Source organism: Sapajus apella, unplaced genomic scaffold, assembly GCF_009761245.1.
Source record: "Sapajus apella isolate SASKATOON/1434 unplaced genomic scaffold, GSC_monkey_1.0 scaffold18, whole genome shotgun sequence".
NCBI lineage: Eukaryota > Metazoa > Chordata > Mammalia > Primates > Cebidae > Sapajus > Sapajus apella.
Window position 1 is genome coordinate 29,769,435 of NW_022436958.1, and position 27,666 is coordinate 29,797,100.

The following is a 27,666-nucleotide window of genomic DNA, read 5'->3' on the forward strand; positions in this document are numbered from 1 at the left end:
CGCTTGATTTTCTCAGACACTGGGTAAACGAATAATATTTATACTTATCTTTATTTTATACTTGTTGAAATTATCAACAATAACACTAATCAGCATACTCAGTGGGAGAAATACTCCAAGTATAATAAAGTTGATAAAGTAATAATACATGTAGATGTTGTCTTCAAAACGAGGCTGCATATTTATCTAGAAGTTTAAAATAAGCAAATTATTGATATCAGCTTTATAAAAAAAGTTTTATAAAACAATTTATGCCAAGAAAACCCAACAACGCTACCTAAGGAAGTGTTTTCTTTTTTGCTCTTTGGCAAAAGGATATCACTGCTTTGTTTATTTGAATTTTAAAGTTTGTCTCATTCGTCATTGTTGCAAAGTCTGATAATCTTTCAAATGGGCCTATGGGGCCTCAATCATTGAATATAATAAACATGGAAGAATTTCATTGCCAATGAAATACCCAATCTGAAATGCATTTGATTTCTCTTCATTATTACTGGTGTTCTGTGCTTGGATTACAAAAGTGACTGTGCTTGTATCCTAACAATGGCTTTAAAATGATATTATACTTACTTCAACAGAATCAATTGCTGAATTCATAATGGTGATCCATCCATTAAATGTTGCCTGTAAAAATGACATGCATTTATAAGTCTTATGAAAATTTATACTTCACGGAAAATAAAAAGTAAAATCTCGATCTGTTACTAGTACACTGAAACATTTGATACAGGCTTGCCACACTTCTACATACTGTGTAATTGGGATCTTTAATATTTTCATTATTATACTGTCTGTTAACAACCATTTCAAGTACTTAGCTTATTTGTAGTTAGTAACAAAGTATTTTAAGATAATATGACTAGAAAAAGATAAATAGAGAAAAAGATATATAAATGGTAAATAAATACATGCTGCCATGTGTCATGGTGACTTGTGGCTGCTATACATATGCTTTTCTGTGAGAGAGATAAGAGGAATTGTTCGCCTCTTCATATCTGCTAGATATTGAGTCACCGAGTAGCAGTTCCTCAAAATACTAAAGAGATAAAAACAAGTGACTTGGATGGGACCAAAGAATTATTACCTCTGATAATTAATATTTAGTGTAAATTTGATTGAAGGATGCAAAGTATTGATCCTGGGTGTGTCTGTGAGGATGTTGCCGAAGGACATAAACATTTGAGTCAGTGGGCTGGGCAAGGCAGACCCACCCTTAATCTGATGGGCACAATCTTATCAGCTGCCAGTGAATATAAAGCAGGCAGAAAAACGTGAAAAGCCTAGACTGGTCTAGGCTCCCAGCCTACATCTTTCTCCCATGCTGGTTGCTCCCTGCCCTTGAACATCGGACTCCAAGTTCTTCAGTTTTGAGACTCAGACTGGCTCTCCTTGCTCCTCAAGCTTGGAGACAGCCTATTGTGGGACCCTGTGATCATGTAAGTTAATACTTAATAAACTCCCATATATATCTCCTATTAGTATACATACATATAATGTATATACTGTTCCTCCAGGGAATCCTGACTAATACATCACCCTATAACATGATCAGTGGTGGTAAAAATACTTTGGGTCAGTACCTGTATTTCCTCTGTTAAATTTTCCTGCATCTCCACTTCTTTCTTCCAGTGGGACAGGGACAATATTTAACTTTTGTCTCTTTAAATGAGTCTAGTGTTGTATGTCCCATTACATTTATATACTAATTACTAAAATGTTTTATAACCAAATGTATTAATTTTCCAAACTTTGTCCTTTGCATTCAACCTACAATATGGATGAATATATAATTAATAAGGAAAAGTCAAAAGTGTACTTACTAGTTGAAGCAGAGAAAGGAAACCATTTCCAACATTATCAAAGTTCAGTTTTGCATTTTCCCATGGCATGGAATCATTAAACAGAAGGCTTTCACACTGACTCTTATTCATGACTTCAGATGAAGGAAACCTTTCTCCACTTGTTGGGTCAATGCATTCATAGAACTTGCCAGCAAATAAGTATACTCCCATGATACTAAAAGTCAGCCAGATCATCAGGCAGACAAGAAACACATTCAAAGTGGGTAAAGTTGTTTTGATCAAAGCTCTCACAACAACCTGGCATATTTAAAAAAATGTAAACTTTAGATAAGAAATGTGAAATTGTTTTAATTTTTGATCAGATTGAAAAATACTGATTGATACAATGTCATACGTTAAAAAAAGAACCAAAAAGTCCATATCTAAAGATTTAACAAACCACATGCTGGTACTGAAATAACCTAAATAACAATTGAATTTTTATTTTAAAAAATACGTTCAAATCTAGATATTCTTAAAATGTTTGTACTAAAAAATCATTAAATGAAAACAGAGCTGATTAGCACAAATACTAAAATAAATACTAGAATAATTATTTCACTGGCTTAATATATATGCATATATATTATATATTTTATATATAATATACATATTATATATCAAGATATATAATATGTATGTTATCTATCTTATATATGATATATAAGATATACATGTATCTTACATATATAAGATATAGATGCTTATTGTTATATATTATATATTACATATAATATATATCTAATATCTTATATATCAATAAGATATATATCAAGTATCTATCTTATATATATCTTATATATAAGATATATAATATATAATATATAATTATATGTAAGATGTAATATGTATCATATATTATACAATATATAATGTGTAAGATACATAATATATGATATATATCAGATATATAAGATATATGCTTATATATGCATATAAAATATATATAATATATACGATATATATATTATATAATATATATGCTTATTGATTTCCTGTAGTGTGACAGAAATAATAATTCAAGATAATTGAACCTGTGTGTATGTATGAGATTATCTTAAAATACATATATTAGATTTTAAGTGAAATATAACATGTGAATGAGTAGTCAGGGGAATCAGAAGACCAAGAGATTGTACTGTCAATGAAGCCAAAGCTTCAGGAAACTAATGGGTTGCTGTACTTCACAAGGATTCAATCCTCACTGAGCCATTTGGTGTCACTGGTGAGTCACTCCAGAGCAGGATTAAAATTCAAATTAGAATTGTATTCTTATTACTCCACTGAAGCTGCTATGGCAAATGCAAATCAGTTGCTATATCTAGTATCATAGTTTTAATATTTCCACTACCTATGTTTCTCCTAGCTTTGCTTTTTTTTTTTTTTTTTTTTTTTTTGAGACGACTTTTTATTTTTTTTTCCCAGGCTGGAGTACAATGGCCCGATCTTGGCCTGACCTCAGGTGACCCATCCACCTAGGCCTCCCAAAGAGTGCAGGGATTACAGGCATGAGCCACTGTGCTCAGCCTCTGTTAATTTTATACTTTTGATTTCCCTCTCCTGACCTTTCCTCTTTCACTTTATTCCTGAGGCACCATTGATTCTGTTTTCTACCATTCTAACCTTTCCTTCCTTCAACCATTACTAGATACTAATCCTTTTGCCTGTACATTCTTGCTTATGTTCCATAGTTGTCTGTCTTTTAATTAATATTTTGGCTTTTAATTGTGCTTTCAGTAACACTTTCATTTCTAAAACCAGATCACAGATCTTTTGTTAATACTTTTAAATATTTTAAATGTACACTGATGGTTCTGCTGAAGAAAAGTGCCATGTGTCTTAGAAAATCCATATATATAGAATAAAAACTGTGGATATTGTTGACACATACATTTGAAAAGTAGACAGTACCTACGACCTTAAACTTATTAAAGACATAATCATTAATGGTGTATGCAGCTTCCTAATTATAATGATATATCTTCAGCAATCATTTACAGAACTTCCAGAGGTTAAGAGGAAGCATCAGGTCTGAACCTAACTTTGACCTAAGCATGGCTACTGTTTTCCTGACCTTGAATTGTCCACAGCCATTGTCTCATTGCCAGTCTAACGAATGTTCAACATTAAATGTTACAGTGCCTAATTTCTGACAGAGTCAGTTACCCTGGCAAATATCTTCCTGCTTCTCTCTAAATTGGGGCAGACAACTTGTTGATTTTGTTAGCTTTTTTCTCTATATATGTCTAAATTTATTAAGAAAAAGAATTGGTATTGTCTTTTTTTAAAAAACAAAGAAGAGTTTGTTTATTTACATATTTATTTAGGGGGGTGTGTGTGTGTGTTTTGAGTAAATAGGCCCTCTGTAGTTTACATGTTAGAATATTATATAATGTTTTCCTACCACTAAACTGTATTTATGTATTGATACTGGAGATGTGGCTATCTTTTTCTTCTTTTTTTGAGACAGTCTCACTCTGTCACCCAGTCTGGAGTGTATTGGAGCAATCTCAGCTCACGGCAGCCTCGACTTCACAGGCTCAGGTGATCCTCTCACCTCATCTCATCTCAGCATCTCAAGTAGCTGGGACTACAGGTGCACACACTACACCTGGCTAATTTTTGTAATTTTTGTAGAGACAGGGTCTCATTATGTTACCCAGGATGATCTCAAACTCCCAAGCTCAAGCGATCTGGCCCCTCAGTCTCCCAAACTGCTAGGACTACAAGTGTAAGCCACCGTGCCTGGCCTGTTTTGTCATTTTAACTTCAATCTCATCGAACCATTAAATCACCTTCTTTTCAGCTTATTTTCCACTTTATTTTGGTTTAAAAGCACTGGGGAATATCACCACCTTGTGGATCTTCATTACATGGTTAATGAAGTCTGTTTCTTAAGTTATCATATAAGTTACAATTATTATTTTAGATTTTTTGTTTCTGAGGTTTATAAATGAAATTTTATCATAATTGGAATTTTTATGTATTTGCCACATAATCAAAATATTAACTTCCCAACATAAATAAATCAAATGTATTTAAGAAACAGATCTGGCCTAAGTAATATTATAATGAGTCAACCAGAAATTTGTATGAATTATAAGAATATTATCATCAATCATGAACTAAGTATATATACAAATATAATTAATGTACTTAAGAACTGGGACTTATACATGTATATATGTACACAATCATATAAAAGAGGTATTAAAATTTCTGAAATTGTATTTAAAATATGTATTTTAAACTATTTATATTTCTGTTTGTATTTACAATAATCACTCAAATTTTGAGAGAAAAATAAACATTCATTTTTTTATCAAGTGGAAAGAATTTAAGTGTTATGGTTTCTTAACTAATAGCAGTTTAAATGTAACATGTAATGTGTCAGCTATAGAGATAAAAGCTAAACATTAGTAATTTTCTCATTAGATTCTACCATTGCAATGAATATGTGATATTAGGTAGTGATCAAAGTGCCAGACTGACATGAGAAAAATCTATGTAAATAAAAATGCAAAAACACATAAATGTATGATTATAAAATAAAAGATACATTTGAACGTGTTCTGCCATTTCTGTATACAATAGGTCACACTGTATAGCTACATACTTATATTACTTGTGGTGGTCACAGACTCCATTTTTTTTAAATTATGTTGAGCTTTATGGGATTTCTATTTTAGGCACAAAAGATTGAACACTGGCCATTTTATAATATTCAATCTATTAATTTTCTTTACATTGTTTAGAAGAGGTTTTAACATCTGAGTGAAGAAGACAGGACAGGTAATTGTGACATTAAAAATAGTAAATTTATCTTAAAATTCAAACTTCTTTCAGTAAGTAATCACTTAGTATATGCAATGTATAATTTTAAAGTTTGTTAACTGATCGAAGTTTTATTTTCTGACAAATTTTTTAAATGGAGACAATTTCATTAATATGCATATGTATATGGAGTAGAAATATACTTTTTAAACTATGTTTTCTCTCTCAAATACTAGTTTCTTTTACTTGTCTTTACTAGTTTTTATACCTTATGAGCAGTAAGAACCTAAAATCTTAATAAGCATAACTAATGTACTTATTCCTCTCTATTTCTAAGTAATGAAATGTAAGTTTTTTGTTGTATTAATATTGTTAAAGGTACAAATGAGAAAACAACAAATCTTGCCAATTTGTACAAATTTAGTATTTCCAAATAAAAATCTGTAGATTAGCTTTGAAACTTATCTCTTACCTTCATTCTTTCAAATTGAGATAGAACTCTGAGGGGCCGAAGAAATTTAATGGAAATAAGTGGTTTTAGTTCTTCCCGAGTTTTCCCTATTAAGCTAAGACAAAACACCTATATATGTATTTTTAAAAAAAGAGTAAATAGGATTCCATATTAATAAAAATAACATGTAAAATAAACTTTGTATTTATCACAACAGAGCTATACAATAAAAACTTACTATTAAATTTGTAAATTATTTTTACATATATTTCAAAATACATAAAGTTATAAGAAAATTGTTCAGCATTAAAATAACTTAAAAAAAATTAAACTATTTTCTGGTAATAAGGAACATATTTTAGTGAGATTAAATAAAAGTTACACATTTTGTATTCTTTATGATCAATGATTTATAGTTATATCTTTTTTTCAGTTTGAAATTAGATTAAGAATCGGTTTCATAATTACTTGTAATACAGTAATGGTATGCAGTGTGTTCATTGAAACAAAATAGAAAATATATTTACAAATGTATTTGTATACAAATATGGTTAAGACAATATACAAGATAGACTTTCAGTGGATAGGCATCAAGAAAGATATGAATATTGTTATGTCAAAATATATACATTACAAAAAAGTATAACCAGATACTAAGGTAAAAATTTAAAAGAAAACGTATTTAATGTTAACAAATGTTCATATATAGTGAGTAAGATTAACTTTTATTATATCTTCAGATTTTTCTATATTTTCAAGTCAACATATATGAAAAATTTCTTTTTACACTTAATTAAAGAGAGAGTCTTGAAGTGGGCTTTGAAGTTTGGGTATCATTTTCACAAGCATGAAGGAATCTGGACACAGAAGAACAATGACTAGGAAACAGGAAGTCAAGTTGCAGGTATAGCTTGGTTTGGCTAGAGTAGAAGGCTAATTTTAAAGAACCAACTTAGAAAAGAGAGGTCAGCTATTTTAAATAATTAATTACAGATTGAGGAGTTTCTATCATTGTTTATAGACCCAAAGGGCATTCATTCATTCAAAAAAATTACTGAGAACCTTCTAATATGACAGAAATTGTTCTAGGCACAGGACTTAAAGGAGGAAAAAAAAAAGAAAAAGAAAAAAAATTCTACCTTAATGGAACTTACTCCTTAGTGGGAGAAAATAGACAATAAAAAAAATAAATGAACAAATGGTATAATATTAGTAAAGGATATGGAGATGAAGTAAGCAGACAAACAGAAAGGAAATGTTGGACCAACTGCAGTTTTAAATAGGGTTGTAAGGAAAGACTTTCAAAGGTTTCGTTTTTGCTAAGGCATCAATGCCAGCAAAGTTCCAGGTGGAAAGAAAAACAAGTACACAGGCACTAAGATGAAAATAATCTTGGCATATTTGGGGTGCTCCATGAAGGCTGGTGCTGGTGGATCAGTAAATAGACCTGGACACGGGAAAGGGAGAATAGCAGGGAATAAGTTTGGATTACACAGAGACTTGTGGAGCATTGATTGCAAAGATTGTTGATTTTAACACTGAATGAGATGGAGATTTACCATAAGGTTTCAAGAGAAGTGACATGCGCTAACTTCCATTTCACAACAGTTCCTCTGGTTACCATGTGGAAAACAGAATGAAGGTGTGCAGGGCAGAAGCAGGGACACCACTTGGAGTCTATTATAGAAATCTAAATGAGAAATCTGGGGAGCTTGGACCAGCCCAGTAGCAGTGAACATCATAAGTAGTCTAATTGTGATATATGATTTAAGAGTTAAACCAACGGAAGAATTAAAAATTTTAGGGTGCTAATATATCTTCAGGATACTGTGCAACAAACTTACATGTTTAGCAGTATATTCAAGGTGATTATTATAATAATCCAGAAATAGTGTTGAATGTTTTAAATTTCGAATGAGAAGAAAATGGTAGATGTTAAGCATTACAAACTAAGAAAGATGTCATGTACCGACAATGTAGAGAGAGATGGAAAGGAAAGATATAATAAATTGAGAGGAAGTGAAAGAGTAAGAGGGAAGAAGAAAAAGTAAATAAAATCGCCTTTTAAATTGTCTTTAGCATACGTACAATAACAACCATGAAGTCCAGCCTGTACCAGCTGTTAGAGAAATAGGCTTTAAAGCCATATGCCATCCATTTTAGAAGCATTTCTAGAATGAAGATGTAAGTGAAGATCATGTCAGCATATTCTAATAAAATTTTAACTGTCTTTCTCTGATCGATATATATATCTTCAAGAGCCTGTGGGTAAAAAAAAATAATAATAAGGATTAGGTGTACATGTAATTTCTAAAAACTCTTTTGATATAGAAGGGAACAAAATTTCACCTCTAATTAGCATATGGTGAGCACTGTCAGAGGTTGTAGGCTCAAGGCCTGGTTCACTATGCTTGCATTTACTGACATAATCCATAAGTACTACTATTTGATGCCATGCCTATGGCAGACACCATTAATTAATCACAGAAGTACTTCTTATAGAGACTGAACCTGGCTTCATAATTGTTTTAAACAGTGATCCAAAAATCCCCTCCAAAATCAGTTAATCAAACTTAACATAAAAGACAAAATATTTAGTCATATCTGACATGAATCTTATTTGTAATTCCAGGTAGCCAACTCACAGATGTATGCCACTTACTCACAGAGAAACAGATACGTTTTTTAAATGTCTTTAGAAATTCATAAGGCTATCAGGTAAACCAGTCGAAACACTGAAGATTACTTAAAACTATAACTGTGTCTCCAAAGCTTCTCAGTTTTAATGTCAACCTTACTTTTACTATGGAATGTATAAAGTCTGATCATGTTATTGAAAGCAATTTCATAAATATTATAGCACTGAAAACAGGTAGGCAGACTTTCAGTATCAATATACATAAAAGAACAAAAAAGGTAAGCAAGGATTAAAATTAAAACCTACTGTTAAATGGAAGTAAATACAAAATAACAATAGATTTTATGACTTTTAATTGAACCAATTATGGTATAAAAGTGTCCATAAAGATTATAAATATCAAGTTCTTTAAAAATTTTATTTTGTCACATGTATTTATTCATTATTCAATTATTCAGATACATAATGCAAAATATAACAAAAAAAGATGTACAAAAGCCTCCACTTCAACTAGCATGGGTAGACCAATGATCCTGCTGCAAAGAACTAGAAAAACAGTATACAGTTTAAAAAGCATTTGTTTTTGAAGGTATCACAGAGCTGCTGTATCAATAAAAAGCAAATGGGCCCTAACTGTAGAAAGGAGAAGGTCAAGAATATGTTCAGAACAAAAAGATTTATCATGTAAATTCTAATAAAAATAAAGTTAATATCAAATCAGGCAAGATACATAACTTAGGATAGTTCAGAATAAGAGAGAGATCAATACTACAAGTGTACATTTGTACATCCAAAATAGTGAGTCATCGAAATACATAAACAAAAACCTATGCCAATAACAGAAAATTTGGAAAAAAAAAAAAAAAAAAAGCAATCATGATGGGATGATTTAACACATTCTTTCTGTAGCTAACAAAAGAAAAACATCTTTCCTATATCACTAAGGATATAGGAGACGGGAACAATGGAAATAAGAAACTATAATTGCACCCAGGTATAGCATATGACATATGCTTTTCAAGTACACGTCAAACACTGTAGTAGATATTGGAGTTGCCCACCAAGACTCCTTTACTGGCAAATCTACCTATTCCACAGCGACTGAGTGTTGCTTAACAGCACACAACTGAAGCCCTCTTTGGAGAATTGCCTCTGCTAAACAAGGCCTACCCCACCTGAGAGGCAAGGTTTCCACTCCTAGAGGGACCCAACAAAATCAACAGCTGAATGACATAGAGATATAAATGCCAGCCCCTTTGAATCACTCAAGGTGGAGCTGTGTGGTGCAGTTTGGGCTACAGAGCCTCCCTACAAGATCGAGCTGAATCGAGTCTTTCTTGAGGGTTCTGAAGAGGCCTACAATAGGGTAGGTGTCTTTTAAAAACTCTCTTTAAGGTCTACGTCTACCTCCTCTCCTGGCCATCTTATGTATAAGTAGAGTCAACTCTCTTCATACAGTGGCCTGGGAAGTACTAAGATTGCTAAGGAAAGAGAAGGATTATATACCAGAAAACCTGATACCTAGGCAGGACCTAGAAACATGTACTAGCGGGAAACAGAGGACCATTCCTGGGAATGGATCCGGAGAGGGCTGCGTATTAGTTTCCTATTATGACTGTAACAGATTACTGCAAATTTAGTGGCTTAAAAACAAAGTTTTTAAGTAGAAGCATAATATAGCAGTTTTGGATGTGCAAATTATTAAAATGTTTCATACATGAAACTTCATTAAAATCAGAAAAATTAGGTATCTATTCACATTCTATTTTCCCACGGTCACACATATATTTTGAAATTCAATTATTGCAAAATAATATACTAAAAAGTAATATTAAGTTTAATATTGAATGATGCATATATAAACTTTCTAAGAAAGTGTAATATTTAGATTTTAAAACTAAAATCACAAAATATGAAATGTAGCATGTTTTGGTGCTATACTACGTATTTTTGGAAAGGTAACCCTGGTGTTGACTTTCTGAATTAACAGAATTATAATACATTTGTCCCCAGCAAAGTATCAAGCACCCTGGCTGCTCACTTACCAGAGTGCTGGTGCTGAGCAGAGTAACAAGGCCAATAAAACACTTAAACCAATTGTTCTCTACAATCTTGCAGCAAGTTTTCCTGATGTTCCGACAGATTTTTCCTTTCTTGGATGCTCCACTGATTTGACCAAGTGAAGATGCACGTCCATAACCTGTCAAGGATGGAACTGGTAAGAACAACAATCTAGAAAACTCATGAAAAAGTAAACACCTGAAACTTTCTATTATGTGGCATAGCAATTATTTATTTACAAGTTGTAATCTAGGTAGTCTCTGATTTATAAACATTTAATTTTTACCCATGGTGTAGTGACCACTGTAATCACTGAGCAGAAAAATGAAAGTTGGACTTGTCAGTTTGGTGGTAAGGAGAGGAAAGGCCTTGTGAAAAGCAGAAATGACTTAGAACATCCCGTCACTCTGGGAAACAGTCTGAGAGTAGATATTCACTAATACCACAAAAGAAAATATGCACAAATATCTCACTCATTCTAAATGTTACATTTAGATATAATGCCTAGAAATTTACTCTGAAGATTCACATGACATAACATAGATTCCCCTTTAAAAACATAAATGCTTATGAGATGTGAAGAGGCATAAAATTAATTAAACTAAATTAATTGCTTTGATTCTAGTTCTTAGGTGGCATGGAAATGGGAATTTTGATTGAGACTATTACAGAAGCAACCTGTACTGTGGGGTACTTTGTGAGTAGAGTACATGTATACAGGGCTGCACTCTACACTGCAGTCAAAAGGGTTAGCAAAATGGAAACCTGAGGCTAGAGAAGAGGTTGATATACAGGTGATAAAACAAAGAAATGGAGGTAGGTAAGTTTCAAACCAAAACATTTTTAGAATTTTGTCTTGTGTTAAATTATACTATGAGAAGTACTGCAGCAGTGAAATATTATTGATAATGATGATTCCAAAACACATTTTTCATGCTGTATGTAATACTGAGTAAAAATACATAATGTTCATATTTGATTTTATACTGGTAGCTATACCAGTGTGTGCTTTAGAATAAAGCATGATTTAGGAGTAAAACAGAAAATCAGTATAGTTAAAGCATCATTGAAATGTGTGTGTGTGTGTACACACACACATGCACACATATACCTATATATATTGAAGTCAAATGAAGTGTTCTTAGAGCTCATGAAATGGGGCCAAAATTTAAGTTAGTTATATAAAAAACAGCCTATAACTTTCAGAGGAAAACAAATTGTAATGGTGACATTTATATATTTAACATGAATATTAAGAAACATATAAGGCTTCAGTCAATTGACTGACATACTGGATATGGAACATACATGTTTTGACAACTTATAATTCAAATTAGTTTCCTAGCAAGATTAACAAAATTTTCTTACCATTTTTAGGATGCTTTGACCTTTCATGTCCATAGACCATTTCTTCTTCAGAGATAGCAATATCAACTGTACTGCATTCAGATGAGCTAGATTGCTTTATTTTCTAAAAAGTAAAGTCCCGCCAAAAAAGTTGTGAGTAAAGTTTCATTTACCCACTGTGGCTAAAGTTTATTTCATTTTCAGAAGTAAGAAAAAATTTGTACACAAATAATATTATTAGGTTTAAAAGACTTGGGGCCAATTTCATGACTGATATTAAAATACAGATTGGTACAAGTTGAAGTTCAAATAATATTGTATGATGCTTAATTTAAGCTAAAGTAACATTTTAGATTAAAACTAATATTTAGTTAATAACACTTTGTTCCTTAAAGATGTATAGGCTGTCTCCAATTCACAAAAGGATTTGGGGTCCAAAGTTTTCTTGGAGTAAGTCACAAGTGTCCGTATATACTATTTCAATTAGATGAGTAGAATAAAAACAAATCATCCCTTGATGCTAAAGATAGGTAGATAATAGTGCACTTAGGTTTCATTGTAAAATTCAGTACAGATGGTCTTATGTATGTCATCATAGGATGGGACTGACATGAATTTATCATGTAGTAAAATGAGGGAAAGGCACAAGGAACAGGGACAAGGACAGGCCTGGGAAAGGGACACAGTCTTATGAAAAGTACCCAGATGCAGAGATTGACTTTCTTTCTCATTTCTGCTTTTGACTGAAGTGCAAGGCTGGGTAGAATAAGGTGCTCATTGCTTTACACAGGTAATAGTGCAAATGATATTCTTTTCCTTTTTTAAAGTTATTTTCTCACAATGCTTTGTTTTACTTATTTAAAAATAAGTATGCCATAGATCATTCTTTAAAATCACCAAAAATTCTAAGGTTAATAGCATATAAGTAATATTTTCTAATTAAAACAAAAATTAAGGCAAGTACATTTTAAAATTTGGAATTAAACCAATCTTATTTCTTAAAAATTAAGAAAAAAATCTAGGCAAAGTAGAGTGCCAAAAAAAAAATTATCAATATTTTCTCCTTCCTCTTGGACTTATACACAGTAAGTGTCAAAGAAATATAATTAGAAAGCTTTTTTTGCTTTAGTCCTTACATAATCAATTGTCAGTAAATCATTATAGCGCTGAATTAAAAATAAAATATGTATCCAGCAGAATATTACTCTTAAACAGATATTTTTATTATTTTCATTAGTTTTATATATTCTTTTAACTTGTATTTTTTTTGTAAAGCAGAAGTACATTGTGATCACTTTCTCATGCCATTAAATAATCTTCTATCAAAAATATGATTTATAATTTGAGGTTTAATTGATTATTATTTTATTTCTAATGAAATAAAATCTATAGCAATATTTTTATTTGAGACTAGGCATTCAGTAATTTAAATATAATATTTGGCACTCAACTAAAATTATACATCCTACATTTATATTTTTAAAGAGTTATAAAAAGCCTTGTATATAACCCAGTTGATATGATTTTTCCAAAATTCCTGTGAGATGGTATTATTCTAATTTTAAAAATAAATCAATTGACTCAAATTATAAATCATTTATTTTGATAGAAGATTATTTAATGGCATGAGAAAGTGACTATGATGTGCTTCTGTATCACAAAAAAGTACAAGTTAACAAAATACGATGTGAATTTTGATGTTATTTTTATAATATACACTATAGACATATTTTTTTTAATAAAAATAGGGTGGAAGTACAAATATCGAAGAAACAAGAGAGTGTATCTCTGAATTGTCAGATCATTTATAATATTTTTGTGTTTTGTTTTTGGCTGTGGGTATATCAACATCCTAAGCAGTCATGGGCTAGATCATCTAGAAAGCATCTAACTAAATATATAACTAAATATATAAATAATTGAATAAATATTTTGTGACTAATCAATCAACAAGACCAAATAACTATGCAGCATAAATAACAACTGTAATTTCAATATTTACAGTTATTTTAAGTTACAGCTTTCCTATGTATTTTCATTCTCCAGAATTTCTAAGGAGACTAGCAAGAAGTTTACAGGGACACTCCAACATGATGTGCTGTGGTAAATAGCAATTTTACCCAGAAATGGATGGTAATCAAAATCTTTAATTAACATTGAGAAGTTTGCTGAGTAAGTAATGGTATTAATTTAAAAGATAAATGAATTTTAGACTATTGGGCATATGGATTGAAAATGTTTCTCTAAAATAAAGATGGCTTTAGTAGGTGATGGAAGGACTTTGAATAATTGAAACTGAACTCCTATTAGAAAACCAATTTCTGAAGTTCTTGCAGAGGGCATCTGTCAAAACACAAGAGCTCTGGGAAACAAGATGGTGCCAGAGATGATGGGAACCTGAAGAAACATTCCCTGACCCTCCGGTGCCCTTGAGTGATCTGAAATGATTCCCTAGTGGGGTCCAAAGTAAAAAGCCCTTGTGCAGATGTGATCTCTGTAGGTGTAGCTTTCTATGAAACTATACCTCCTACTAAAACACAATGCTGCTTGCAAATGGAGACAATAAAACTGTTTCCAGCACAGTGTATATTTTAGAAGCTAGGTGAACAATAGTATCTACCCTTCTTTGAATGTGATCCTGACATTTTTATAAAGCCAGTGCATTATAAAGCTACCAACTATTCACAATTCAAACTTCTGGTTTTTAAAATTATTTTAGTCCAACTTAGCTACAATGTCAAAGTATGTGCAGAAATGATCCAACTCAAATCTTAGAATTTTAGCAAGCAAGAAAGAATTGTAGCACTCTTCTAATTTAATCCTCCATTTTAAAGATGATAAAGTCCATGGAAATTTAGTGATTTCTGCCAGATGTAGGTGATGGGGAGGAAGGCAGCAAATCACACTGCTACGTGTGTTCCTATGCAACAATTTTGCATGTTCTTCACATGTACCCCCAAACCTAAAATGCAATAAAATAAATAAATGGGGGAAAAAAAAAGAAAATGTGGTACATATATACCATGAAATACCATACAGCCATAAAAAGGAACAAGATCGTGTCTTTTGCAGGAACATGGATGGAGCTAGAGACCATCATTCTCAGAAAACTAACACAGGAACAGAAAACCAAATCCTACATATTTTCACTTACAAGTGGGAGCCAAATTATGAGAACTCATGAACACAAAGAAGAAAATAACAGATACTGGGTCTACTTGAGGGTGAAGGGTGAGAGAAAGAAGAGGAGCAGAAAAAATAACTATTGGGTATTGGGATTAATATCTGGGTGATAAAATAATCTGTACAGCAAAGCCCCGTGACACAATTTTATCTATGTAACGAACCCTCACCTGTACCCTTGAACCAAAAATGAATGTTTTCAAAAAACAAAAAAAAAAAAAAAGAAAAAAAAAAAAAGGAAATTTAGTGATTTCTGAAATCACACACCTTGATTTTAAAAACTTTGGTTTCCTCCAAATACTTTTCAGCACCCCCAAACTGCCTGGTTATTAATTTAGAGAATTTCACAATTATATGATCTAATGTTTCCTAAGTGCCTAATCTTTGCTAGGCATTGTTCTATGTACTATTATCCCCACTATGGAGTAAATACCATTTTAGCCTCATTTAAATACAAGAAAACTGAAACTTAAAAACTTTAAGTAATTTGATCAAAAGCATAAAATCATAAGCTAAGAGTGATGGAGCTAGGATTTACTGGGTAATCTGATTGTGGAACATCAGTACTGATTTACCTACTTATCAACAATACTATAAATCACCACTAATCAATCAGGACATTTAAACATCTTACCTCTTTGCTGCCTCCATCACCAGACTTACTCTGAATCTCCTTATTATCCAGATTTTCTATATCAGACTCTCCTGAAGCAATTGGTACTGTTTCTGAGACACTAGGACTGGGGATAAGCGATTGGCTCTCATTTTCAGTCGTGTTTTTCTCTGTGCCACTGCTTTTTTCCTTATCCTTGAGAAAATCTTGGGTATTGCTCAATTCAGAAAGGGTGTGGTCAGAAATATCCTCTTTAACATATACCTCATTTACACGATCCATTGTCTCCTTTGGGATATTTTGTTTTTTGCATAGTATTTTAAGAAGCACATAGTTTATTTCTTTTTTAATCCTTCCCATAGCAAGCTGGAGATTTTTTGCTTCATCATTCTCTTCAACTGTTACTTTCTTGCATGAACTAAGTAAGCTCACCAATGCCAGAAACAGGTAAAGTACCTAAATAAGGAAGTAAAGTGAGGCTAAATTTATCTCATTTTGTTTCATTTTAAGATAAGAAGTTTGTTTACAAAACTGACTGGAGAACATTTTTCAAGAATATATTATAATTAATAACCATAGTCACCATGCTGTACAATGCATCTCTTAAACTTATTCTTCCTATGTAATTGTAATTATATGTCCTTTGACCAACAGCACGTCAATCTCTAATATCCCCTAACCAACCCAGCTTCTGGTAACTGCCATTCTGCTCTCTACTGCTAGAAGGTGGATATTAACCCATATATGACTAGTATTTCATTGTTGGAACCCTAAGCTTGTGGAAGTTATTTATATCCTACTGTTCAAGGTCATCACCAACGTCTGATTTTTCACAAAAAATTGCAACTTCTGGAATAAATGGGTTAAGCATTCTCATCACAAAAAAACAATAACCATGTGAAGTAATGCATTTGATAATTAGCTATATTTAGCCATTCCACAATATATGTCTACTTAAAAACATTATGTTGTACACAATAAATATATATGATTTTACATGTTAACTTAAAAAATAAATCCACAAAAGGCTGACCTGAGATTTGAAATGAAGGATATGAACTATAATATTATTCACTTCTTCTCCATCTACACAATGGGTCAGTGCTGTGCTAGGGATTTGTGTAGCAATAATATATATTAAGCTCATGACATCCTATGCAATATGATTTTTCTCTTTTACAGATGAAAAAGGCAAGGTTTACAGAGGTCAAATATCACAGGATCAAAGGTTACATAGATTAGACGATCCCCACGTCTGCTTTATTCCAAAGCATATTTTCTCTCTCAATCAAGCTATCTCACACAAGGTGAGTATATAAATTTTTCCTCCAGGGAGCTCACTTCACTTCAGCCCTGCCTTAGGAAACCATGTAATAACTGTGCAAACCCAGGAAGAATTAGACAGGGAAAGAGCTCTCCATGGTCCTAAATACCATATCTAATGGCTCTTGTGAGATGAAAACACAGTTGTTAGGAAGGTTAGTTAATTATCTGTTGCAGTAAATTTGGTCAAACAAGAAACAGATTAGTGATGGAAGAATCATTCCTAATACTTGTAATTATTTTGAACTCAAAGATAGTGAATATTTTGACTTTTACTATCACTTAGAAATATGATCAAGGACTGGTCACTTTCCAGATAATCAGATACTAAACTTGTTTGTAATTGTAGGGCATAAATTATAATTTTGGATAATTGTATAATTTATGTGTATATAAGTATGTACCTCCAAAGACTCATATTTTGAAACTTCTTTCAAAATTGTAGATTAATGTGAACAGTTGAGTTTCTCAAACACTCTGATCATTACTGTTTTGTTCATGGACATACACGCCTGGAATAATTAGAACTTCCCACCAAATAGTGTTTAATCGTAATGGGTTACATTTACTTCTCTCTACCTAGCTCTTCCTTCTTTTTAGGAATAGAAAAAACCTCAAATAAGACTGGTATAGAAAAATCAAAGTATTATTGCAGTGAATAAAGTCATCAAATAGATAATCTTATCCATAGTTTTGGCATAGCAATAAACTTTAGGTTACAAGATATATCAATATGGGAAATGTTTTGTGCATGATAGCATCTAAAAAACCGATAGATATTTTCTATAATCCACAATGAAAGATTATCAGAAGAGAAAAAAAAAAGAGAAAGGACAATGATCAAATGCTAATAGCTTCAGAAATTAGTACAACTCTTCTCCTACTAGAGTCTCTTTTGGCAATGAGGTTTACTTATAGATAATCTATGTAGGAGCTCCATGGCCCCTGTAGGAGCCACACTATTAGCAACTCTATCATTCTCAAAGGACAACAGCTTCCTGATATAAGAGGGTAAGACCAGAAGTAATTCAAGATAGTCGGTTGTTTCCTTTTCTTCCATTGTTTGGCTAAGCATTAGACACAGTGTAAAATAAGGGAAGGGTGTTGGTGTGTTTCATGACTATAGCTTCATACAAACAAAAACTATGTTTACTGTTAGACAACCAACACACTGCTAAGCACAAAATAGGTAATAAATATTTATATTAAAAATGAATTATAGAATGAATAAAAATAGATTTTATGCTAGGATTTGAACAAGAAAAAGTTTATACTATACTAATTATATATTTTAGGAAATTACATCAATGATTTCTTATATCCTAGACACACATGTACACAAATATACACACATACATTTATATATATATATATATATATATATACACACACACATATATACATATATACGTGGTGAAAATGTTAAAAATCTAGAAGTGAAGTTAATCTTAAAAGTGCAAAGTGCTCTGAAACTGTAGTATAAGAAAATAATTTTATAACACTAAGAATTTCTACTGCTTTGTTCAGATATAGTCTGACTTAAAAATAGCCTACTCTCTTTAAGTATTTAAAAGGAAAGACAGGCTGTGTAAGTGGCCCGAGTTACAGAGGATTGATTACTAGTTCTAATTTGAGCATTAACAAAAAAGAGAGTAGAAAATGCAGAGATTTGTATTATATAAACTCAGAGTAACTTTATCTAGTCACAGAATCTGTAACCAGATTTAAAAACATACATTTTTGGGTTGAGAGAGAAAAGGTAAAATAATGTGAATAAAACACAACATTTTTTAAAATTTCCCTGAATTTTGGTTTTTTGCACCTCAAAGATATCCACATATTGAGTGAGAATTGAACAACTCATAGCAAAATCGAGAAGCATAAAAGAGAAAGTTCAAAATTTAAATAACTACTTTCTGAATTGTAATCAACAAATAAACATGTATTAAGGAATTCAACATGTATTGAGGCTATTTAATTTTAAATTGCTTAAATTGCATCTTAACACATATTTAATTTGGGATTATACAAATATACATGTGGAATAACATGTATCTATGATTAATTTTTTTTATTTTTAAAAGGCAACTGAATTTTATATTGTTTTCTTTTTCTTTTATTTTCATGTTTTTATCCCTCAGTGTTTGGTTTATGTAACCAGAGTCAGATACTGTATTTCACTTGATGACAATTACCTGAATTACAGGTAAAACTCCTGGAATGATATAGCGTCTTTAAAATTTGCCTAATTCAGCAAATCACACTGCCACGTGTGTTCCTATACAACAATTTTGCATGTTCTTCACATGTACCCCAAAACCTAAAATGCAATAAAATAAATAAATGGGGAAAAAAAAAACAAATAAAAAAATAAAAAATAAATAAAAAATAAAATAAAATAAAATAAAATTTGCCTAATTAAAACTTGTTAATAATATTAAATAACTAACAAAAATCTGATGGAAATATAGGGGTTAAATTTTTCTAGAGTTTAAAGAAATGACAACAAACATTTATGAATTACTTATAGGGTGCTGCATGATTACATTTACGTTACAATAACCCTATAAGACAAGTATTGTTATGTTCATTCCTCCACTAAGTATAGTCAGGTTTAAAAAGGCTGTGTAATATGCACAAAGTCACTTATTTATTCAGTGATTGAAATTGCTTGTCTGTGTTTCCACCCAAATCTCATATTGAGTTGCAGTTCTCATAATTCCCAGCTGCTGTGGGAGGAACCCGGTGGGAGATAACTGAATCATGGGGGTGGTTACCTCCATGCTCTTCTCATGATAGTGAATTCTCATGAGATCTGATGGTTTTATAAGGGTCTTTCCCCACCTTCACTCTGCACTTCTCCTTGCTGCTGCAATGGGAAGAAGGACACACCTGCTTTCTTTTCCACCATGATTGTAAGTTTCCTGAGGCCTCTCAAGCCCTGTGGAACTGTGAGTCAATTAAATCTTTTTCCTTTGTAAATTATCCAGCCTTGTGTATCTTAGCAGCATGAGAATCAACTAAAACAGTAGATTGGTAACGCAGAGAGTAGGGCACTGCTGTAAAGATACCCAAAAATGTGGAGGCAATTTTGAAACTAAGTAACATGCAGGTGTTATTACAGTTTGGAGGACTCAGAAGAGGATAGCAAGATGTGGGAAAGTCAGGAATTTCTTAGAGACTTGTTGAATGGTCTTAACAAAATGCTGATAGTGACATGGACAATAAAGTCCAGGCTAAGGTGGTCTCAGATGGAGATGAGGAACTTGTTGAGAACTGGAGCAAAAGTGATTCTTGCTGTGATTTAGCAAAGAGATTGGTGGGTTTTTGCACCTTCTCTAGATATCTGTGGAACTTTGAACTTGAGAGAGATGATGATTCTTGGATCTTGCAAAAGAAATTTCCAAGCGGCAAAGCGTTCAAGAAGCAGAGCATAAAACTTTGTAAAATTTGTAGCATGATGATGCAGTAGAAAGAAAAACCAATTTTCTGGAGAGAAATTCAAGCTGGCTGCGGAAATTTGCACAAGTAATGAGGAGCCAAATGTTAATCACCAAGGCAATGAGGAAAATGTTTCCAGGGCATGTCAGAGACCTAGGCATAGGCCTAGGAGGAAAAAATGGTCTTGTAGTCTGGGTCCAGGACCTCCCTGCTATGCACAGCATAGGGAACTGGTGCCCAGTGTCCCAGCTATTCCAGCTGTGGTCAAAAGTGGCCAAGGTATAGCTTAGGTCATCACTTCAGAGGGTGCAAGCTCCAAGCCTTGGCAACTTCCATATGGTGTTGAGCCTGCAGGTGCAACGAAGTCAAGAATTGAGGTTTGGGAACCTCCACTTAGATTAAGAGGATGTATGGAAATACCAGGATGTCTAGGCAGAAATTTGCTACAGGGGCAAAGCCCTTATGGAGAACCTCTGCTACGGCAGTGTGGAAAAGAAATGCAAGTTTGGAGCTCCCACACGGAGTCCTCACTGGGGCACTGCCTAGTGGAGCTGTGAGAAGAGGGCCACTGTCCTCCAGACCCAATAATGGTAGATCCACTCACAGCTTGGACTACACCTGGAAAAGCTGCAGGCGCTTAACACTGGTCTGTGAAGGCAGCAGGGATAGAGGCTGAACCCTGCAAAGCCACAGGGGTGGAACTGTCCAATGCCATGGGAGCCTACCTCTTGCATCAGCATGCCCTGGATGTGAGACATAGAGTCAAAGGAGATCATTTTGGAACTTTAAGGTTTAATGAATGCCCTATTGGATTTCAGACTTGCATGGGGCCTGTTTTGGCCAATCTCTCCCATTTGGAATGGGTGTATTTATCCAATGCCTTACCCACGTTGTATCTAGTAAGTAATGAACTTGCTTTTGATTTTACAGGCTTATAGGTGGAAGGGTCTTGCCTTATCTCAGGTGAGACTTTGGACTTGGACTTTTGAGTTAATGCTGGGATGAAAGAAGACTTTGGGGGACTTTTGAAAAGGGATTATCATGTTTTGAAATGTGAGGATATGAGATTTGGGAGGGGTCAGGGGTGGAATAATATTGTTTGGCTGTGTCTCCACCCAAATCTCATCTTGAATTGTAGCTTCAATAATCCTCAAATGTTATGGGAGGGACTTGGTGGGAAATAATTGAATCATGGTGGTTACCTCCATGCTATTCTCATGATAGTGAGTGAGTTCTCAGGGTACCTGATGGTTTTATAAGGGGTTTTCCCCTGCTTTACTCTGAACTTCTCCTTGCTGCCACCATGTGAAGAAGTGCATGCCTGCTTCCCTTCTGCCCTGATTGTAAGTTTCCTAAGGTCTCCTCAGCCCTAAGGAACTGTGAGTCAATTAAACCTCTTTCCTTAATTACCCAGTATCAGGTATGTGTTTTTAGCAGCATGAGAATGGATTAATACAGTGATAGAACTGAAATTGAACCTCTGTTTCCTTGATTCTGAACTCTGCTTTTTTTACAGCTCAACAAGACATAGAACTATGTAAAAGCCAATTCATTTCCTTTGGCATATAATAACTTTTTGTAAGATTTCTGCTTAAGGTTAAAAATCACTGCTGAATTATCTTAGAATTAATTTTTTTAAAAATGTGAAATACCTTCCTTTTACACCAATCCACATTAGAAGTATGGAGGTTAAAAAAGATCAACATAATTTCAAAGATTATCTCCTTACATTTTTCCCCTTCTACTTATTCTACTGCCATTATCATAATGTCTCACAGGTAGATGACTGCTGAGGAAAATTAAGCTGGAAGGATTCAGTGAACGAAGAAATATGATGGCAATCAATTGGAAATAGAGGTTCATGTAACTCCATTTATCCTGGAATCCCCCTGCACATTGATTAAGTTTCTGGTTAGCAGGAACAAACAAATAAATAGAAATAGATTGGAGTTCAAAATCAAAGAAGCAGGAATGTTCAGGCAAATATATATGTTATATATTGCTATGTTATATAATACATACATTTATATTATGTATGCATATAATATAATGCCTCAGTATTTCTGCTTCTTTGCCTTCAGTATGTATGTGTATGTGTGGGTTGTTGTTGCTTCCCTCAACAGCCATAACTCTTCCTTTTGGAGACAGAAGCATACAATTTTTTTGGGAAATTACCCTTCTCCCTTTATTAGTCATATGATTTGGGTTTGACCTGATTCCATCTGCAGCTGTAAGAGATAGCTATAAACATTTTAACATAATAAATACATACCAAATTCTGGGTAATGGAGATTAGTTAATAATGGACATGTGATTCGGGTATCGAGACAATAGGAAAAATTGTCTGTGGCTTCTAGAAAAGAAATATTTTCCTCTATTAGACTTGATATAATACAAAGATATGAGGCTTTAGACTGCAGTAGCCATCTTGATAAACAGAGGATACAAGCTAGCACAGAGCACAGAGAAAGACAGAACTGAAATCTACAAATACCTCTCTGTAATGATCCCATTTGATCATCTGTGCCACACCAAAACTGAAGCAAATATCTTTGATATTTTAAGTTATGAGTTATGTATACTGATACATATGATCATTTTTTGTTTCAGCCAGTTAGAGTGGTGTTTTATATCATGGGGGTTAAAAGTGTACTACTATACAAAGGGCAGAAGATAATGAAGTATTTTTTACATGTTGAGCCCTGCTTTATTATAGGTTTTATAATAAAGAGGAGAGTTATGGTCCTTTCCCTCATGGTGCTTACAGTTTAATAAAGAAGATAGAGAAATACACTAACAATTAAATACAATGCCAATGTGGTAAGTGTATGACAAGGTTCTTCCCAAGGTGAAACACAAGCAATGTGGATGGGCACAAGTAAAATTGAGTCTAACTTGTGATTTTTTTTCAGTCTTTTGGGAAACGTACTTCATCTTTATGACATATGAATAAAAAGCTAATACTATGTCTTGTATTCCTGTAAGAACCATTTTCTTTTATAAGCCCTGTCTTTTCCATAGATGCAGTGAAAGCTACTTATTTAGTTCATTAAAACCATTTCAGTTAGTAGGAAAATTAAAAATAAAAGCTTTCTCTCTTAGTTAATACATAACATTTTTATAGACCAAAGATTTTCAATCTTGACTACAGAATTTAATCAACTGAAAATCCTGATGACCAGGTCATGTCCACATACCAATAAAATCAGAATCTCTAAGAATGGTTCTAGGCATCAGCATATTTTTATTAATTCCCCAGGTAATTTCAATGCCAGGTAAAGACTGACAGCATTGTTATATTTAAGTGCTTCTTAAAATTTAATCGGCACACAAATCACTGGGAACAGTGTTACAATGTAGAGTACGCTTGCATAGGTCTGGGATTGGGGTCTGAGAGTCTGCATTTCTAACCACTTTCCACATGATGCCAATATTACATTAAATAACAAGGTTTAAGCTAATGCTGTCCAATGGAAATATAATGTAATCCTATATGCAATTTTAAATTTCCAGTAGCCACACAGAAAGCATGAAAACAAAACAGGTAAAATTAATTTTACCAATATATTTTATTTAATAAATATTTAGTTAAATACAATATACAATTTGTATGCAATAAATATAAACATATTTGTATTTAACTAAATATATTTAAATATAGCTCAGAGAGTTACTAAATGAACAATAGGTAGCATATACAGCATGAATATGCTAGACAAAAGGATGTTTCATGTCTAGGACAGGACAGAGTGGTATGGCAGGAGATTCCATTACACTACCCAGAATGACATTCAAATTAAAACTTATGAGTTGTTTATTTCTGGGATTTTCCAGTGGATATTTTCAGACCATGGTTGACCACAGGCAACTAAAACCACATACAGAACAACTGAGGATAAGGAGGGACTACTGTATTATCATTTAAAAATGCATTCAATTAAAAATCATTAATGAAATAGTTTACATCATTTTCTGTGTAAGACATCAAATCTGTGCATATTTAATATTTACAACACATTTCCAATGGGACTAGTCATGCATGTGGGTAGTGGTTACTCTATTGGGCTACCACAGTTACAGATCATTAGATTCCATTCATGCACATCATGAAAACACCAAACTACCTTATACCAGTTTTCAAGGAAAATATAAAAGAACTGACTACTTACCAGTAAATTTCCAATTAAAATGACCATCAGGTAAAAAGAAATACACCAGGATTGGCCTGCGACCTCCATACAGTCCCACAAGGTCTCTACCCACTCTCCACAGATAATTCGGAACACGTTCAGGAAGGAGTGGAAAAAGTCATGCATGTGCCAGCGTGGGAGTTGACAGTCTCTGTCTATGTGACAGACAAATTCTTCGTAATTCTGACCAAACAACCTCATGCCGAATGCAGCAGAAAAGAAGGTGAACGTGAACAACAACAGGACCAAGTCTTTCAGGGCCACCCATGAGTTACTAAGAGACCACATTAAAATCTGGAATGTTGGCCAATACTTCCCCAACTTGAAAATTCTCAACTAACAGAGCAATGTGAAAACAAGAACAAGAAACAAATGACAAAAACCTGGTCAGTATTTATTACAATGTACAGCGTTATACACGTATACATAATAGCCTTTAAAGACTTAAGCATTATTAATAACAGCTACTGAACATTCATTTTATGTACAGTTCTTAATACATCTTATATGTTCTATAATTTTGTATACTCAGTCTATACCTGTCCTCTTCTATCGATGTATTCATCTATTCCCATTAAACATTATACTTTTACAATTCCTCTTGCTTTATATTTTAATATCTGTCAGGGCAAGACTTTTGTTTTTGCTTTTCACAATACATTGAATATTTTCCCACATTTTTTCCCCACATGTTGACATAAAAATGATATTGAAAGTCTTTCAGGATCCAAAGGATTCCAATGAAGGGCCTATCAAGTATTTCCCTTTTAAAATAATGTATCAAAGACCAAACACAACATTCTAGGTTTAGTTTGAATAGTCCTCTTCCTTTCACTAGATATTTTAAAATTTCCATTTATACAAAACAAGATTACTTTAATACTTTTTGTCACTATATGATGGTAAATTTACAGTCGACTAAATCTCATACATCATTTTTATATAAGCTACACTTTCCTGACACTTTCTTTCAATTTTTGTTTGTTTGTTTGTTTGTTTGACAGAGTCTTTCTCTGTCACCCAGATGGAAGTGCAGTAGTAGTATCATGGCTCATTGCAGCCTCCAACCCCTGGGCCCAAGTGATCCTCCTGCCTTAGCCTCCTGAATTGCTAGGACTACAGACATGAACTACCACCGTGACTATTTTTTGTTAAATTTTTTTTAGAAATGGAGTCTCACTATGCTGCCAAGGCTGGTTCCCAATTTCTGGCCTCACTTCCTGACTTTTTCTAGTGCACAATTATCTTTCTGGACTCAAAAGTAAGACCTTACATTTATCCCTGAAAATTTTAATCATCTTATGTTCAGTCCATTACTAGCCTTTAAGATATTTCGATACTATCTTTTAGCACATATTTTTGCATTTGCCATTGTTATGTCATCCATAAATTTGGTGACAACATCTTGTATATATTTCTCTTATTCATCAAAAAAGGTTATGAGTGAGGATTTAAGAGAGGACCTTCTTCACAGAACTGGAAAAAACCACCTTAAACTTCATATGGAACAAAAAAAAGAGCCCCCATAGCCAAGACAATCCCAAGCAAAAATAACAAAACTGGAGGCATCACACTACCTGACTTCAAACTATGCTACGAGGCTACAGTAATCAAAACAGCACGGTACTGGTACCAAAACAGAGACATAGACCAATGGAAATGAACAGAGGCCTCAGAAGTCATGCCACACACCTACAATCATCTGATCTTTGACAAACCTGACAAAAACAAGCAAAAGGGAAAGGATTTCCTGTTTAATAAATAATGTTGGGAAAACTGGCTAGCCATGTGCAAAATGCTGAAACTGGACCCCTTCCTTACATCTTATACAAAAATTAACTCCTGATGGATTAGAGACTTAAACATAAGACCTAACACCATAAAAACCCTAGAAGAAAACCTAGGCAATACCATTCAGGACATAGACACAGGCAAGAACTTCATGGCTAAAACACCAAAAGCAATGGCAACAAAAGCCAAAATAGACAAATGGGATACAATTACACTTAAGAGCTTCTTCACAGCAAAAGAAACAATCATTGGAGTGAACTGGCAACCAACAGAATGGGAAAAAATGTGTGCAAGCTACCCATCTGACAAAGGGCTAATATCCAGAATCTACAAAGAACTAAAACAAATATTCAAGAAAAAAACAACCCATTCAAAAAGTGGGTGAAGGATATAAACAGACACTTTTCAAAAGAAGACATTTATGCAGCCAACAAACATGAAAAATTGTTCATCATCACTGGTCATTAGAGAAATTCAAATCAAAACCACATTGAGATGCCATCTCATGCCAGTTAGAATGACAATCATCAAAAAATCTGGAGAAAATAGATGCTGGAGAGGATGTGAAGAAATAGGAATACTTTTCCACTGTTGGTGGGAGTGTAAATTAGTTCAACCATTGTGGAACATTGTGGAAGACAGTGTAGGAATTCCTCAAGGATCTAGAAACAGAAATACCATTTGACCTAACAATCCCATTACTGGGTATGTACCCAAAGAATTATAAATCATTCTATTATAAAGACACACACACATATGTTCATTGCAGCACTTTTTACAATGCCCAACCCAGATGCCCATCAACGATAGCCTGGATAAAGAAAATGTGGCACATATGCACTATGGAATACTATGTAGCCATAAAAAAAGGATGAGTTTATGTCCTTTGCAGGGACATAGATGAATCTGGAAACCATCATTCTCAGCAAACTGACACAAGAACAGAAAACCAAACACCACATGTTCTGACTCATAAGTGGGTGTTGAACAATGAGAACACATAGACACAGAGA

At 33.2% G+C, this 27,666-nt stretch overlaps 1 protein-coding gene across 2 annotated transcripts in view; it reads right to left on the bottom strand.

The window, feature by feature from the left end:
- SCN7A (sodium voltage-gated channel alpha subunit 7) overlaps positions 1-27,666 on the bottom strand; it is a 90,019-nt gene that overhangs the window by 9,251 nt on the left and 53,102 nt on the right. Inside the window, exons 14-22 of one of the 2 annotated variants that reach the window (XM_032286614.1) lie at positions 24,842-25,198; positions 15,930-16,364; positions 12,134-12,236; positions 10,750-10,904; positions 8,155-8,328; positions 6,088-6,195; positions 1,821-2,099; positions 571-624; positions 49-186 (exon numbers count right to left, since the gene is read on the bottom strand). In XM_032286614.1, coding sequence (XP_032142505.1) covers positions 49-186; positions 571-624; positions 1,821-2,099; positions 6,088-6,195; positions 8,155-8,328; positions 10,750-10,904; positions 12,134-12,236; positions 15,930-16,364; positions 24,842-25,198 — 1,803 coding nt within the window. The remainder of the gene's footprint in view (positions 1-48; positions 187-570; positions 625-1,820; positions 2,100-6,087; positions 6,196-8,154; positions 8,329-10,749; positions 10,905-12,133; positions 12,237-15,929; positions 16,365-24,841; positions 25,199-27,666) is intronic. The other variant, XM_032286615.1, reaches the window with a different exon arrangement.